The following is an 18,115-nucleotide window of genomic DNA, read 5'->3' on the forward strand; positions in this document are numbered from 1 at the left end:
TGGCTAACTCTGGTATCCGGGTGTCTACAGTGAAGATGAGAAACAAGGCCACACTCCCAGAGGCTTGATGACTTCAGCATAAGATTCACAGCAGAACTAGACATCGTTCCTCGGGAACAGGTGTGTGTGTGTGTGTGTGTGTGTGTGTGTGTGTCTACACCGGAGCTCAGCACCTCTCTGTGCTCTTGCTTATATCACTTCTCATTACTAGTTCCTAAGGACAGGGACGCTGCAATCACCACTGTCCAATGATTCTCACAATAACCCCGAGCCTTGGGGAGATGTGGAATAAGCTGGCTGGCTGCTCGGTGATGTCCTGCCTGTAATCCCTAGAATAGTCCCATACCCTCGTCAAAGGCATCAAGCTTTGGGCCCAGGAAACAAAACTAACTCAATTTCAATTGCCGGAGCTCCACTGAACACAACACACTGAGTTCTTCACTAGAGACCTTTGCATAATTTATTGATTGAAAGCAATGTTACCTCAGACAGGACAGCTCCTAGGCTCAACGGTTGTTGATTGTGCTTTTTTCACTGTCCTTTCATCCCCAGCAGACACAGGGCCGCATGAGGCCTGAGAACCAGAGCAGCGTGTCCCACTTCCTCCTGCGGGGGCTCCCCATCGGCCCGAGCAGCAGGGCGCGTTCTTCGCCCTGTCCCTGGCCATGTACCTGACCACGGTGCTGGGGAACCTGCTCCTTATCCTGCTCAGCAGGCTGGACGCTCGCCTGCACACGCCCATGTACTTCTTCCTCAGCCACTTGGCCTGCTCTGACATCTGCTTCTCATCTGTCACCGTCCCTAAGATGCTCGTGAACATGCAGACTCAGGACCAATCCATCCCCTATGCAGGGTGTGTAACACAGATGTATTTTTTCATTTTTTTTACTGATTTGGACAATTTCCTTCTCACCTCAATGGCATATGATCGGTACGTTGCCATCTGTCACCCCCTCCACTACATGACCATCATGAGAGAGGGACTGTGTATCTTACTAGTAACCGGGTCCTGGCTCCTCTCTTGTGCCAATGCCATGTCCCACACCCTTCTCCTGACCCAACTGTCCTTTTGTGATGACAACACCATCCCCCATTTCTTCTGTGACCTTGGTGCCCTGCTCAAGTTGTCCTGCTCTGACACCTCCCTCAACGAGCTGCTCATTTTCACAGCAGGACTGGCCGTTATTACTCTCCCACTAATCTGCATCTTGATCTCTTATGGCCGCATTGGGGCGACCATCCTGAAGGTTCCATCTACCAAGGGCATCTGCAAAGCCTTGTCCACCTGTGGCTCCCACCTCACTGTGGTGTCTCTGTACTATGGGACAATTATTTGGCTCTATTTTTTACCCTCATCCAACACCTCCAGTGACAACAACATAATTGCTACTGTGATGTACACAGTGGTCACTCCAATGCTGAACCCTTTCATTTATAGCCTGAGAAACAGAGACATGAAGGGGGCCCTGGAGAAACTCATCAACAGAGTAAAAGTCTTGTTTCAATGACGTTCACTCATCTTTATGACAGTCGCCTTTATCACCAGACACAGGCCTCTTAATTTTGAGCCCAGCATGGAAGAAGTGCTCAGTGATATTTGATAACTTGAATTATATTCTGTTACAATCATTCTCTTTTCCCTTGCTATTCTTTAGTTTAAATTATGAATCTGAAATGATATTATTGATTATTGCTTTTATCTATTAGATTAAGAAACTACATAGTTAGTATAATTTATGTTTCTCCTTTTTTCCTGGGAATTAATTATATCTTTTTAAAAAGAGGTTTATTGGGGTAAAATCGACATATACACACTGTATATATTTAAAGTGTACCACGTGATGGTTTGATGTGTATACGTGGGGAAATGATCACCACCATGAAGCTAATTAATAACATATCCATCACCTCCACATAGATACCCTTTTATAATACCTTGTGTGTGCATGTGGTGAGAAAACTTCCAGTAAGATCCACCCGCTTAGCAAATATCAAGTACACAGTAAAGTACTGTTAACTACAGTCATCAGGCTGTACTTCAGGTCTCAAGAACTTATTCATCTGGCATTCCTGAAACTTTGTACATTCTGCTAAGTGAAATAAGTCAGACTCAAAAACACAAGTACTGCATGATCTCACTTACATGTGGAATCCAAACTAGTCAAATACATGAACCAGAGAATAGAATGGTGGTTTCCAAGAGCCATGGGGAGGGGCAAAAGGGGTGACATTGTGAATTTATTAGATTCTATGAATTGTTAGAAGATAGTGGCATAGAAACCTTGCAGAATTGGAAATTTGTAAAGTATTTGCCTTTCTATAGTGCCCTTTATTGCTCCATAAAATTACCCACTGTTGTGAGTTTAGCTGCTCTGCTTATAGACTCAACGTTTATTCTGCGTTTTAGGGACAGTGATCACTCTTATAGATGATCATAACCTTCATTCAAGACTTCATTATAAGGCTAATCGTCTCTGAAGCTTTCTGACTGATGTGTGAGTATCAGTCAAAACACAGGCTCAATTCAGATACAGAAAGAGAAAGGCAGAGAAAGCATCTGTAGGGGAGACTTTCGTTGCCCCCACTGAATTTCATGACTTTCTCACTCAATATTTCCATTATCTGTCTTCCTGAAAATCATTTCTTCTCATCTTAGTGACATCAGGTAGTATCATGAGCCCTGGTAATCTAACTTCTTTGTCATCCAGTGAAGGACCACATAGTTCTCTTTCTTCAGGCTGTACTTAGTTAAGGAGAAACAGGATCACAAATACTTCTGAGACTCAGCACCACGTAGCAGTTAGGAGTATTTGTGAAAGCTAGATCCCAATTGCAACCTGTATCTGCCAGAGTGTGAAGCTTCAGGCAATTAACATCCCTGAACCTCAATTTTTTCTTCCGTGTAAATTGAAAAACTGTAAGATATGTAACATATTTTTACTTTGAAATAAATGAAATGCTAAATTTGGCTTAGCATTAGAACAGACCAAGAAAATCAAATACTAGTTTTCCTTACGTATGCATCCCGGGTGAATTGTGGGGCAGAACTTGCACAGATACACCTGAGTTATGGTGACTATGGGAGACTGGCATGCAGATGATAACTCCATTCAAAGAAAAGCAGCTGTCCTAGGATACAGCAACACATCTTCACTGGCTTAAACTAGAACCAGACGACTACGGAGCAATGGATGAGTGAGTTGGTAGGTGGGCAGATACAAACAGACAGATGAGAGGACTAGCTTACTCCTACTTGTTTCATGTTCATTCAGAGTGGCCCCTGACCTACAGCTCATGAGGCTGACTTTGAGAATCCCCGCTTTCAATGTGGAAGGACAAAGAATGCTCCCATCCCCACCATGTCCTATGAAGTTTTAGGCTTGGAGTCACTTTGTCTGCAGGCTCAGTCTCAACCTTGAGCCAGAACAAAACCGAGTAGGGTTAGAACCTTTCTTGCTGGTCTAGACCCAACATGCCTTGTTGGCCTACACACCCATCAGTACCTGGCTCAGTTTCTCTGCAATGCAGTTCCGTCGTGTGGATCCCTGACCACCTGCCTGGCCCTGTCTGGTCCATCCTCGAAAAAGGCAGCGCTGTCACTCATATATTTAGCTATGAGTTAGTGACATTGCTCTGTGTGGAGTTTTTCTCAAGAAATGTCAAGTCTACCTGCCTGCTGGGAAGGTTTTATCACCACTTAACCTGCTAGATTGACTTTCCGTGAATGTAGACAGCCGAAAGCAAACTGGTAGGTGCCATGTTGATTTGCATACTTATATAGAACTTCTGGAAATTGCTTTGGAAGCATGTACTTTATTTGGGGTATTTCCCCTCAGCCATGCCAGGACTGGCTCATGACCTTCCCCAAAGAAGCATCTCTCTGGGTCAGGACAATGTTTGCTATACATAGTTTACAAATAGTTTTGGAGCTACTAAGCATTGACACTTCAGTTGACCATTTCGTATAGTTCTCAAAGTTAAAGGAAACATTAATTCTTTATATAGATATAGTTAGGGATGTGGGGTACTGTGTAGGGAATAGTCATAGAATTGTAATAATGACATATGATGTCAGAGGGGTAGTAGCTTGGAGGACGGGGGTTATCACTTTGTGAGGGTTATAAATGCCTAACTGTTAAATTATTTCGTACAGCTGAAACTCACAAAACAAAACACAATGAAAAAAAATGTAACAACAGACAGACCTTTCTCAGGGGAGAGGGATCATAATATCACAGAACCAGGAGGTTCAGCATTTATATTTTAATTCTGGATTATACATATATGTATTTTCTATATATTATACATATTATATATATATATATATATATGTTCCTAAATTATATGTAAGTAAATTGTATATATTACATATATATATCAAGTTTCAACTCTGACGTGAATTTTACGTGGAAAAAATGATCTTATTTTGTTACAAATAGAACATGGATGAGAGACATACTAAAGAATCAGAATCAAGGGCCAGCCCAGTGGCTCAAGTGGTTGGAGCTCCGTGCTCCTAACTCTGAAGGCTGCCGGTTCGATTCCCACATGGGCCAGTGGGCTCTCAACCACAAGGTTTTTGGTTCAACTTCTCGACTCCCGCAAGGGATGGTGGGCTCCGCCCACTGCAACTAAGATTGAACATGGCACCTTGAGCTGAGATGCCTCCCAGATGGCTCAGTTGGCTGGAGCGTGGACTCTCAACCACGAGGTTGCCAGTTTGATTCCTCGACTCCCGCAGGGGATGGTGGGCTGCGCCCCCTGCAACTAGCAACGGCAACTGGACCTGGAGCTGAGCTGTGCCCTCCACAACTAAGACTGAAAGGACAACAACTTGGTTTGACTTTCCCTGGAAGTACACAGTGTTCCCCATAAAGTCCTATTCTCTTCCCCAATAACATTTTTTTTAAAAAAGAATTATGATCACTTAGCTTCTGAAGGAAAAACAAAGAAACCCTGCAAGTGTTGTATGGATTAGTATCTTAGAATCCAACATGTTTGAGGAAGAAACTATAAATGAAATCAGGAGGGAACTCTAGCATACATAGATTCTAATTTTTGTCACTAAGGTTTAAAAGTTGGAATTATACCAGAAAACAGTGAGACTTTCCTTACATTATAGATTCTGTTTTGAATAGCCAGTTAACAAGTCACCTAACCTCTGTCAGACATCAGTGTGCCTAAGCCTGGTAGACAGAGCTGGATAAAGATTGGACATCCATGCCAAAGAAGGGAACATTCTAGTAGTTTAGAGATAGGTGAACTGAAAAGTATGTATGAGTAGTCAAAAGTGCTCTAATATGCTACTCCTAATAATCACCAGGCTTCTGCATGATTACTGTGTATGAGGCACTATATTAAAACCTTACCTGTATCATCTCTTTTAATCCTCATAATAATCCTATGAAGCATATACTGTTGTGATCTGTATTTCTCAGTTGAGGAAACTGAGGCTTGGAGACAATGACATAATTATAATAAATGGTAGTAGCACCATGGAGGATTTATTAGTAGTTAATGCTGCCTGGATGTCAGCAAAAGCTTTACAGGGGAAATGGTTCTTCAGCGGGTTATCTCTTTTATTTCAGGGGATTTTGGAAAACTCTTATATTTTGGGGTTGTAATGTCAGGCTTTCACATACCTCAGAATCTAAAGAATTAGCTATATAATTTCAGTACACTCTCATATGCAGACTTTAATGGGCTTCCTTTTCATCATCTTGTATCTATTGAAATCAGAGATTCCAAACTACTTGTCCCGTAAGTAACAGGAAATGTATGACTCTGTGCCCAAGGTATAAAATGTCAAACAGCTCTGAAGATGAAAGTCCTGGAGGAGACCAAGACTGGCAAGGGGACCCCTCCCATCCCCTCTTGCCGACACTGTGTGTTGATATTTCTTAGCCCCCATATAAAAACATTATGAAAACATGCTTCATGCTGCCCTTCATTGTAAACACAACCAAATAATAGTGGATACTCTCTGAACGCGTAATGACTTTCCTACAAATGGCACTGCAGTTTCAGCACTGACTATCTTCCATGGACATCTGCCTTACCTAGTGAGGATGGAAGAAAAGCTTCTGAAACTTTAGTGTGCACATAGTTTTCGGAAACTTGTGAAAACACAGCTTCCTGGAGTTTACCAACATGGACTCTGATTCAGTAGTTCTGGGTTGAGACCCCAAACTTTGCAGGAACGATACTCCCATGTGATGCTGGCACTGCAAATCTGTGAACTGTTCTTTGAAGAAACTGGTGTAAGGAATTACATCATGGAGGTCGTGGGAGGCACATTTATAACACCTTACATGAATTCTGCGAGTATGTAGAGTGAAGCAAGAGAATGGTGAACTTATTTTAGCAATAGAGAAACTGTGGTTCATGTTGATATTTTCAGATTAATTCTGGCTGCAGTAAATTCCTTTTTTTCAATCTCTAATACGAGAGGTTCTTCTCTGACTTTCTTTCCTTTTTTATAAATAACGTACGTATATCAGATGCTACATATCGTGCTTTGTGTCATCACCTGAGACTACACAGTTCAATGAAAATGAAGCCAAAGCTTTGAAAGAATTACATCCTTTATCCATTGGTGGCTTCTTGTTTCCATCAAGCCTCCTGGGATTTCAGTATGACTTGTAAATTTGCTAATGTCACTCAAAAACATATTTTATTATTTTAACTAACATTTTTTTCACACGTGATGCACAATAAAATGTAAATTTGTTATAAAGCACTGGTTGATATCAGAGTATCTGTACATCCGCAAAGGGACAATAGAGTTCCTGACAGGATATTAAACGAATTTGTTATATGATGTCACTCTGATCTAAAAGTCCTCATTTGACTTGCCATGTTTCTTGACGTAGCCCGTAAGATAGCGTTTGCCTTGAATCCAATCCATATTATTGTTATTCAGGTCATCAAGTTTTACTCCCATCACTTCATCTCTTTTTTTTGCGTCAGCCCTATGCAAAGTGCAATATGTTCGTCCAACTTTATAAATACAAAACTAATTAATACGTAACCAGCAGGTGGAGTCACATTTCAGGCTGTGGTAGTGCCCTAATTCTATTTCTTTGGGGTGTGAAGACTGAAATCAAAACATTTGAAGGAGTTTGCTATTTGATTTATGTGTTGAATATTACTATACCAAATTTCCTTTATTACTCATTTATTTCATTCCTTATGTTTTTACGTAGGTGATGAGTTAATGAAAACAATCTGGGTTGTTGCCTCACTTTCCACGTTTTTCCACTTGACCTCTACTGTTCTTGTGTTTTCAAAGTTACTTTCTTTTCTTTTTAAAGGAAGAAGACACTGGCACGCAGATACTAAGACAATGGAGTCCGTTACAATTGATGCTTTGAAGTAAACAGAAATAGTCAGAGATATAAAGGGAAAAGTGATAGTTGTGAGAAGGCAGGGGGTTGGGAGTAAGGGAGAAGGGGAAGGGATCAGACAGCATAAATGGTAACTACAATATTGCCGAGGGGAAATGAAAGACAGTTTGGGGAATGTAATCAATAATGTTGTAAAGATTTTGTAAGGTTCCGATGGCCAAATCTCTTATTAGGGAGACCAGTTTATGGATGGTTTATATGTTTGACCACTGCACTGTATTCCTGAGGCTGAAGCTGAATAATATTGTAAGTCAACTATGATTTAATACACACACACAGACACACACACACACACACACGTATAATCACGAGATGTGGAGTACATCTCGTGACTATATCGATATAGTCACGAGATGAATAGAGTCAGTGGAATTGTAATAGATATACACAATGTCAGAGGGGCAATAGATGGGGGAGGGAGGTTATCACTTTGTGAGGGGTGAAATGTCTAACTATTGCATTGTTTTGTACACTTGAAACTATAAAAAAAAATTGATGTTTTTGCAGATATTGAAGTTGTCTCGACCAGGTAACTGACAGAAGGATCAAGGCACAGTACAATCTTTTATAAAGTTTCACACTGAATCTTCGTGTCAATTCAATAAGAGATTGACTAAACTTTAAAGTAGATCAAAATATTGATATTCTATGTTCTACATATTGTTATGCATAGAAATAGGAATGCAAATATTATTGGGATAAATTATTAGTAAAATAGAAGGCTATAAAATACGATATAAAATAAATCCCGCTTATATATTCATAAAATTTTATGAATAAAAAGCCATTTTAGAAAGATAGAAATAACTGAGGGAAGGGTAAAGTACTTTGACTTTATCCTTTGTTTTCATGTCTACATTATTTGGATTTCATTCAGGAGGCAGAGTTAATGTTTTAACCAGCACCAAAATGAAACCCCACTGGGGAGAAAAACTGCTCTTCACACCCAAGCTATGACCCAACTGTGGGAAACAGAAATCTGGTAGGGAAGGGCCAGTAGGACGTCTTTCCGCATCTCCTTTGGGATGCACTCCTAGGGCAACCATCCTGACGTTCTTCCAAAGGACAGTGTTTCCTCAGAGTGAGCCCTCAGAACCATCTGCTGCAGAGATACCTGGTCCCAGGTCTCATGAAGTAGCATCTCTGGCAGTAGAGCTGCGATCTGCGTCTTTAACAAGCTCCCCAGGTGATTCTGCTGAACTCTAAAGTTGAGGGACTACTGCTCTAGGGCATCTGTCTTGGAGGGAATGAGAAATACACTGAGCAATTACTACATGTTTAATGCACGTCTCTAACCTAGAGTTTGGTGCACTGACCCCTTGGTCCTTTCCCTAGGGGAGAATGTAGTCTTCACATCTCCATTTCTGAAGGTGGTGAAATGAGAAGAGTAAGCTCCAGGCTCTTGGCTTTCTCTCTAATATCAGTGAGAGGTTCAGGATCACAGAACTTATAGGATCAATCTGGTATCTGGGTGTCTACAGAGAAACTGAGAAACCAGTCCCCATTCCCGAATGCTCGATGACTGCAGCATAAGATTCAGAGAAGTACTAGACATCCTTCTTCGAGAACAGGTGTGTCTGTGTGTGTGTGTGTACACCGCAAATCATCACCTCTCTGTGCTATTGCTGAAATCACCTCTCATATCTAGTTCCTAAAGACAGAGACACTGTAAACACCACTGGCCAATGACTCTCACACTTTAACCCCTAGCCTTTTTAACCCCGAGCCTTGGGGAGATGAGGAATAAGCCGCCTGGCTGCTCGGTGACGTCCTGCCTGTAATCCCTAGAATGGTCCCATACCCTCGTCAAAGGCATCAGGACTTGTGCCCAGGAAATATTTAGTAACTCAGTTGTGTTTGCCTGAGCTCCGCTGAACACAACACACTGAGTTCTTCACTAGAGACCTTTGCATTATTTATTGATTGAAAGCAATATTAACTCAGATAGGACATCTCCTAGGCTCATCGGTTGTTGATTGTGCTTTTTTCACTGTCCTTTCATCCCCAGCAGACACAGGGCCGCATGAGGCCTGAGAACCAGAGCAGCGTGTCCCACTTCCTCCTGCGGGGGCTCCCCATCCGGCCCGAGCAGCAGGGCGCGTTCTTCGCCCTGTTCCTGGCCATGTACCTGACCACGGTGCTGGGGAACCTGCTCATCATCCTGCTCAGCAGGCTGGACGCTCGCCTGCACACGCCCATGTACTTCTTCCTCAGCCACTTGGCCTGCTCTGACATCTGCTTCTCATCTGTCACCGTCCCTAAGATGCTCATGGACATGCTGACTCAGGACCAATCCATCCCCTATGCAGGGTGTGTAACACAGATGTATTTTTTCATAGTTTTTACTGTTTTGGACAATTTCCTTCTCACCTCAATGGCATATGATCGGTACGTTGCCATCTGTCACCCCCTCCACTACATGACCATCATGAGAGAGGGACTGTGTATCTTACTAGTGACCGGGTCCTGGCTCCTCTCCTGTGCCAATGCCCTGTCCCACACCCTTCTCTTTGCCCAGCTGTTCTTTTGTGATGACAACACCATCCCATTTCTTCTGTGACCTTGGTGTCCTGCTCAAGTTGTCCTGCTCTGACACCTCCCTCAACGAGCTGCTCATTTTCACAGCAGGACTGGCCGTTATTACTCTCCCACTAATCTGCATCTTGATCTCTTATGGCCGCATTGGGGCCACCATCCTGAAGGTTCCATCTACCAAGGGCATCTGCAAAGCCTTGTCCACCTGTGGCTCCCACCTCACTGTGGTGTCTCTGTACTATGGGACAATTATTTGGCTCTATTTTTTACCCTCATCCAACACCTCCAGTGACAACAACATAATTGCTTCTGTGATGTACACAGTGGTCACTCCAATGCTGAACCCTTTCATTTATAGCCTGAGGAACAGAGACATTAAGGGGGCCCTGGAGAAACTCATCAACAGAGTAAAAGTCTTGTTTCAATGACGTTCACTCATCTTTATGACAGTTGCCTTTATCACCAGACACAGGCCTCTTAATTTTGAGCCCAGCATGGAATAAGTACTCAGTGATATTTGATAACTTGAATTATATTCTGTTACAATCATTCTCTTTTCCCTTGCTATTCTTTAGTATAAATTATGAATCTGAAGTGATATGATTGATTATTGATTTATCTGTTAGATTAAGAAACTACATAGTTAGTACAATTTATGTTTCTCCTTTTTTCCTGGGAATTTACTATATCTTTTCAAAAAGAAGTTTATTGGGGTAAAATCGACATATACACACTGTATATATTTAAAGTGTACCACGTGATGGTTTGATGTGTATACGTGGGGAAATGATCACCACCATCAAGTGAATTAATAATATATCAATCACTCCTTTTATAATACCTTGTGTGTGCATGTGGTGAAAAAACTTCCAGTAAGATCCACCCGTTTAGCAAATATCAAGTACACAGTACAGTACTGTTAACTACAGTCATCACGCTGTACTTCAGATCTCAAGAACTTATTCATCTGGCATTCCTGAAACTTTGTGCATTGTGTTAAGTGAAATAAGTCAGACACAAAAACCCAAGTACTGCATGATCTCACTTACATGTGGAATCCAAACTAGTCAAATTCATGAACCAGAGAATAGAACGGTGGTTTCCAAGAGCCATGGGGCGGGGCAAAAGGGGTGACATTGGGAATTTATTAGTTTCTATGAATTGTTAGAAGATAGTGGCATAGAAACGTTGCAGAATTGGAAATTTGTAAAGTATTTGCCTTTCTATAGTGCCCTATATTGCTCCATAAAATTACCCACTGTTGTGAGTTCCGCTGCTCTGCTTATAGACTCAACGTTTATTCTGCGTTTTAGGGACACTGATCACTCTTATAGACGATCATAACCTTCATTCAGCCCTTCATTATAAGGCTAATCGTCTCTGAAGCTTTCTGACTGATGTGTGAATATCAGTCAAAACACAGGCTCAATCCAGATACAGAAAGAGAAAGGCAGAGAAAGCATCTGTAGGGGAGACTTTCATTGCCCTCACTGAATTTCGTGACTTTCTCACTCAATATTTTCATTATCTGTCTTCCTGAAAATCATTTCTTCTCATCTTAGTGACACCAGGTAGTATCATAAGCCCAAGTAATCTAACTTCTTTGTCATCTAGTGAAGGACCACATAGTTCTCTTTCTTCAGGCTGTACTTAGTTAAGGATAAACAGGATCACAAATACTTCTGAGACTCAGCACCACGTAGCAGTTAGGAGTATTTGTGAAAGCTAGATCCCAATTGCAAGCTGTATCTGCCAGAGTGTGTAACCTCAGACAATGAACATCCCTGAACCTCAATTTTTGATTCCATGTAAATTGAAAAACTATAAGACATCTAACATATTTTTATTTTGAAATATATGAAATGCAAAATTTGGCTTAGCATTAGAACAGACCAAGAAAATCAAATACTAGTTTTCCTGACCTATGCATCCCGGGTGAATTGTGGGGCAGAACTTGCACAGATACACCTGACATATGGTGACTATGGGAGACTGGCATGCAGATGATAACTCCATTCAAAGAAAAGCAGCTGTCCTAGGATACAGCAACACATCTTCACTGGCTTAAACTAGAACTAAACGACTACGGAGCAATGGATGAGTGAGTTGTTAGGTGGGCAGATACAAACAGACAGATGAGAGGACTAGCTTACTCCTACTTGTTTAATATTCATTCAGAGTGGCCCCTGACCTACAGCTCATGAGGCTGCCTTTGAGAATCCCCGCTTTCAATGTGGAAGGACAAAGAATGCTCCCATCCCCACCATGTCCTATGAAGTTTTATGCTTGGAGTCACTTTGTCTGCAGGCTCAGTCCCAACCTGGAGCCAGAACAAAACCGAGTAGGGTTAGAACCTTTCTTGCTGGTCTAGACCCAACATGCCTTGTTGGCCTACACACCCATCAGTACCTGGCTCAGTTTCTCTGCAATGCAGTTCCGTCATGTGGATCCCTGACCACTTGCCTGGCCTTGTCTGGGCCATCCTCAAAAAAGGCAGTGCTGTCACTCATATTTTTAGCTATGAGTTAGTGACATTGCTCTGTGTGGAGTTTTTCTCAAGAAATGTCAAGTCTACCTGCCTGCTGGGAAGGTTTTATCACCACTTAACCTGCTAGATTGGCTTTCCGGGAATGTAGACAGCCGAAAGCAAACTGGTAGGTGCCATGTTGATTTGCATACTTATATAGAACTTCTGGAAATTGCTTTGGAAGCATGCACTTTATTTGGGGTATTTCCCCTCAGCCATGCCAGGACTGGCTCATGACCTTCCCCAAAGAAGCATCTCTCTGGGTCAGGACAATGTTTGCTATACATAGTTTACAAATAGTTTTGGGAGTTACTAAGCATTGACACTTCAATTGACCATTTCGTATAGTTCTCAAAGTTAAAGGAAACATTAATTCTTTATATAGATATAGTTAGGGATGTGGGGTACTGTGTAGGGAATAGTCATAGAATTGTAATAATGACATATGATGTCAGAGGGGTAGTAGCTTGGAGGACGGGGGTTATCACTTAGTGAGGGTTATAAATGCCTAACTGTTAAAATATTTTGTATAGCTGAAACTAACAAAACAAAACACAATGAAAAAAGGTAACCACAGACAGACCTTTCTCAGGGGAGAGGGATCATAATATCACAGAACCAGGAGGTTCAGCATTTATATTTTAATTCTGGATTATACATATATGTATTTTCTATATATTATACATATTATATATACATATATATATATATATATGTTCCTAAATTATATGTAAGTAAATTGTATATATTACATATATATATCAAGTTTCAAGTCTGACGTGAATTTTACGAGTAAAATACGATCTTATTTTGTTACAAATAGAACATGGATGAGAAGACATACTAAATAATCAGAATCAAGGGCCAGCCCAGTGGCTCAAGTGGTTGGAGATCCGTGCTCCTAACTCCGAAGGCTGCCGGTTCGATTCCCACATGGGCCAGTGGGCTCTCAACCACAAGGTTTTTGGTTCAACTTCTCGAGTCCCGCAAGGGATGGTGGGCTGCGCCTCCTGCAACTAGCAATGGCAACTGGACCTGGAGCTGAGCTGTGTCCTCCACAACTAAGACTGAAAGGACAACAACTTGATTTGACTTTCCCTGGAAGTACACACTGTTCCCCAATAAAGTCCTGTTCCCCTTCCCCAATAAAATTAAAAAAAAAAAAGAATTATGATCAGTTATCTTCTGAAGGAGAAACAAAGAAACCCTGCAAGTGTTGTATGGATTAGTATCTTAGAATCCAACATGTTTGAGGAAGAAACTATAAATGAAATCAGGAGGGAACTAAAGCATACAGAGATTTCAATTTTTGTCACTAAGTTTGAAAAGTTCGAATTATACCAGAAAACAGTGAGACTTTCCTTACATTATAGATTCTGTTGTTGAATAGCCAGTTAACAAGTCACCTAACCTGTGTCAGACTTCAGTGTGCCTAGCCCTGGTCAGACACAGCTGGATAAAGACTGGACATCCATGCCAAAGAAGGGAACATTCTAGTAGTTTAGAGACAGGTGAACTGAAAAGTATGTATGAGTAGTCAAAAGTGCTCTAATATGCTACTCCTAATAATCACCAGGCTTCTGCATGATTACTGTGTATTAGGCACTATGTTAAGAGCTTTGCCTGTATCATCTCTTTTAATTCTCACAATAATCCTATGAAGCATATACCGTTGTGATCTGTATTTCTCACTTGAGGAAACTGAGGCTTGGATACAATCACATAATTATAATAAATGGTAGTAGCACCATGGAGGATTTATTACTAGTTAACGCTGCCTGGATGTCAGCAAAAGCTTTAGAGGGGAAATGGTTCTTCAGCGGGTTATCTCTTTTATTTCAGGGGATTTTGGAAAACTCTTATATTTTGGGATTGTAATCTCAGGCTTTCACATACTTCAGAATCTAAAGAATTAGCTATATAATTTCAGTACACTCTCATATGCAGACTTTAATGGGCTTCCTTTTCATCATCTTGTATCTATTGAAATCAGAGATTCCAAACTACTTGTCCCGTAAGTAACAGGAAATGTATGACTCTGTGCCCATGGTATAAAATGTCAAAACAGTTCTGAAGATGAAAGTCCTGGAGGAGACCAAGACTGGCAAGGGGACTCCTCCCATCCTCTTTCGCCGATGCTGAGTGTTGATATTTCTTAGCCCCCATACAAAAAAATTATGAAAACATGCTTCATGCTGGCCTCCTTTGTAAATACAACCAAATTATAGTGGATACTCTCTGAATGTGTAATTGCTTTCCTACAAATGGCACTCATTTCAGCATTGACTATCCTTCATGGACATCTGCCTTACCTAGTGAAGAATGAAGCAAAGCTTCTGAAATTTTAGTGTGCACATAGTTTTCAGAAACTTGTGAAAACACAGCTTCCTGGAGTTTACCACCATGGACTCTGATTAAGTAGTTCTGGGATGAGACCCCAACTTTGGACGAACGATGCTCCCACGTGATGCTGGCACTGCAGATCTGTGAACTGTGCTTTGAAGAGTCTGGTGTAAGGAATTACATCATGGAGGTCGTGGGAGGCACATTTATAACACCTTACATGAATTCTGCGAGTATGTAGAGTGAAGCAAGAGAATGGTGAACTTATTTTAGCAATAGAGAAACTGTGGTTCATGTTGATAATTTCAGATTAATTCTGGCTGCAGTAAATTCCTTTTTTTCAATCTGTAATACCAGAGGTTCTTCTCTGACTTTCTTTCCTTTTTTATAAATAATGTAGGTATATCAGATGCTACATATCATGCTTTGTGTCATCACCCGAGACTACATAGTTCAATGAAAATGAAGCCACAGTTTTGAAAGAATTACATCTTTTATCCATTGGTGGCTTCTTGTTTCCATCAAGCCTCCTGGGATTTCAGTACGACTTGTAAATTTGCTAATGTCACTCAAAAACATATTTTATTAGTTTAACTAACAATTGTTTCACAAGTGATGCACAATAAAATGTAAATTTGTTATAAAGCACTGGTTGATATCAGAGTATCTGTACATCCACAAAGGGACAATAGAGTTCCTGACAGGATATTAAACGATTTTGTTATATGATGTTACCCTTGTCTAAAAGTCCTCATTTGACTTGCCATGTTTCTTGACGTAGCCCGTAAGATAGCGTTTGTCTGGAATCCAATCCATATTATTGTTATTAAGGTCATCAAGTTTTTACTCCCATCTTTTCATCTCTTTTTTTGCGACAGCCATATGTAAAGTGCAATATGTTAATCCAACTTTATAAATGCAAAACCAGTTAATACATAACCAGCGGGTAGAGTCACATTTCTGGCTGTGGTAGTGCCCTAATTCTATTTCTTTGGGTGTGAAGACTGAAATCAAAACATTTGAAGGAGTTTGCTATTTGATTTATGTGTTGAATATTACTATACCAAATTTCCTTTATTACTCATTGATTTCATTCCATATGTTTTTACGTAGGTGATGAGTTAATGAAAACAATCTCACTTTCCACATGTTTCCAGTTGGACTTCTACTCTTCATGTGTTTTCAAAGTTAGGTTCTTGTCTTTTTAAAGGAGGAAGACACTGGCACGCAGATACTAAGACAATGGAGTCCATTATAATTGATGCTATGAAGTAAACAGAAATAGTCAGAGATATAGAGGGAAAAGTGATAGTTGCGAGAAGGCAGGGGGTTGGGAGTAAGGGAGAAGGGGAAGGGATCAGACAGCATAAATGGTAACTACAATATTGCCGAGGGGAAATGAAAGACAGTTTGGGGAATGTAATCAATAATGTTGTAAAGATTTTGTAAGGTTCCGACGGCCAAATCTCTTATTAGGGAGACCAGTTTATGGATGGTTTATATGTTTGACCACTGCACTGTCATCCTGAGGCTGAAGCTGAATAATATTGTAAGTCAACTATGATTTAATACACACACACACACACGCACACACACACATATAATCACAAGATGTGGAGTACATCTCGTGACTATATTGATATAGTCACGAGATGAATAGAGTCAATGGAATTGTAAGGGATATACACAATGTCAGAGGGGCAATAGATGGGGGAGGGAGGTTATCACTTTGTGAGGGGTGAAATGTCTAACTATTGCATTGTTTTGTACACTTGAAACTAATAAAAAAATTGATGTTTTTGCAGATATTGAAGTTGCCTTGACCAGATAACTAACAGAAGGATCAAGGCATAGTACAATCTTTAATAAAGTTTCACACTGAATATTCGTGTCAATTCAAAAAGAGGTTGACTAAACTTTAAAGCAGATCAAAATTTTGATATTCTATGTTCTATATATTGTTATGCATAGAAATAGGAATGCAAATATTATTGGGATAAATTATTAGTGAAACAGAAGGCTATAAAATACTACACAAAATAAATCCCGTTTATGTATTCATAAAATTTTATGAATAAAAAACCATTTTAGACGGATAGAAATAACTAATGGAAGGGTGAAGTACTTTGATGTTATCCTTTGTTTCCATTCCTACATTATTTGGCTTTCTATCATGAGGCAGAGTTAATTTTATAACCAGCAAACCAAAAAGAAACCCCACCAAGGAGAATTACTGCTGTTCATACCCTAATCTCTGACCCAACTAGGGGAAACAGAAATCTGGTAGGGAAGGTCCAGTAGGACGTCTTTCCGCATCTCCTTTGGGATGCACTCCTAGGGCATCCACCCTGATGTTCTTCCAAAGGACAGTGTTTCCTCAGAGTGAGCCCTCAGAACCATCTGCCTCGGAGATACCTGGTCCCAGGTCTCATGAAGGAGCATCTCGTAGTAGAGCTGCGATCTGCGTCTTTAACAAGCTCCCCAGGTGATTCTGCTGAACTCTACAGTGAGGGACCACTGCTCTAGGGTATCTGTCTTGGAGGGAGTGAGAAGTACACTGAGCAATTAATACTTGTTTAATGCACGTCTCTAACCTAGAGTTTGGCGCCCTGTCCCCTTGGGTCCTTTCCTTAGAAGTAGAGTGGAGTCTTCACTTCTCCATTTCTGAAGGTGGTGGATGAGAAAAGTAAGCTCCAGGCTCTTGGCTTTTCTCTGATGTCAGTGAGAGATCTGTACCACACACCTTGTAGGATGAATCAAGAGTCTAGATATCTACAGGTAGTTGAGAAACAGTCCAGACTCCCTGAGGCTGGATGACTACAGCATAGAATTCAGAGCCGCACTAGACATCCTTCCTCGGGAACAGGTGTGTGTGTGTGTGTGTGTGTGTGTGTGTGTGTGTGTGTGTACACACCGGAGCTCATAACTTCTCTGTGCTCTTGCTGAAATCACCTCTCATTACTAGTTCCTAAGGACAGGGACACTGCAATCACCACTGTCCAATGACTCTCACACTTTAACCCCGAGCCTTGGGGAGATGAGGAATAAGCCGCCTGGCTGCTCGGTGACGTCCTGCCTGTAATCCCTAGAATAGTCCCATACCCTTGTCAAAGGCATCAAGCCTCGGGCCAAGGAAATATTTACTAACTCAGTTGTGTTTGCCTGAGCTCCGCTGAACACAACACACTGAATTTCTTCACTAGAGATTTTGCATTATTTATTGAATGAAAGCAATGTTACCTCAGATAGGACATCTATGCTCAACCTTGTTGATTTGTTTTTCTTCATTGTCCTTTCGTCCCCA

General features: G+C 41.0%; 1 protein-coding gene and 1 pseudogene across 1 annotated transcript; both read left to right on the forward strand.

The window, feature by feature from the left end:
* The first annotated feature begins 567 nt into the window (after nucleotides 1–567).
* Nucleotides 568–1,508, forward strand: LOC117032152 (olfactory receptor 1J4-like). The gene is given in 2 exon segments (XM_033123430.1): nucleotides 568–622; nucleotides 625–1,508. Coding segments are annotated over 2 exon segments (939 nt in total).
* Nucleotides 1,509–9,429: 7,921 nt separating this feature from the next.
* On the forward strand, nucleotides 9,430–10,369 carry LOC117032153 (olfactory receptor 1J4-like; annotated as a pseudogene).
* The last annotated feature ends 7,746 nt before the right edge of the window (nucleotides 10,370–18,115 follow it).

Source organism: Rhinolophus ferrumequinum, chromosome 12, assembly GCF_004115265.2.
Source record: "Rhinolophus ferrumequinum isolate MPI-CBG mRhiFer1 chromosome 12, mRhiFer1_v1.p, whole genome shotgun sequence".
Taxonomy (NCBI): domain Eukaryota; kingdom Metazoa; phylum Chordata; class Mammalia; order Chiroptera; family Rhinolophidae; genus Rhinolophus; species Rhinolophus ferrumequinum.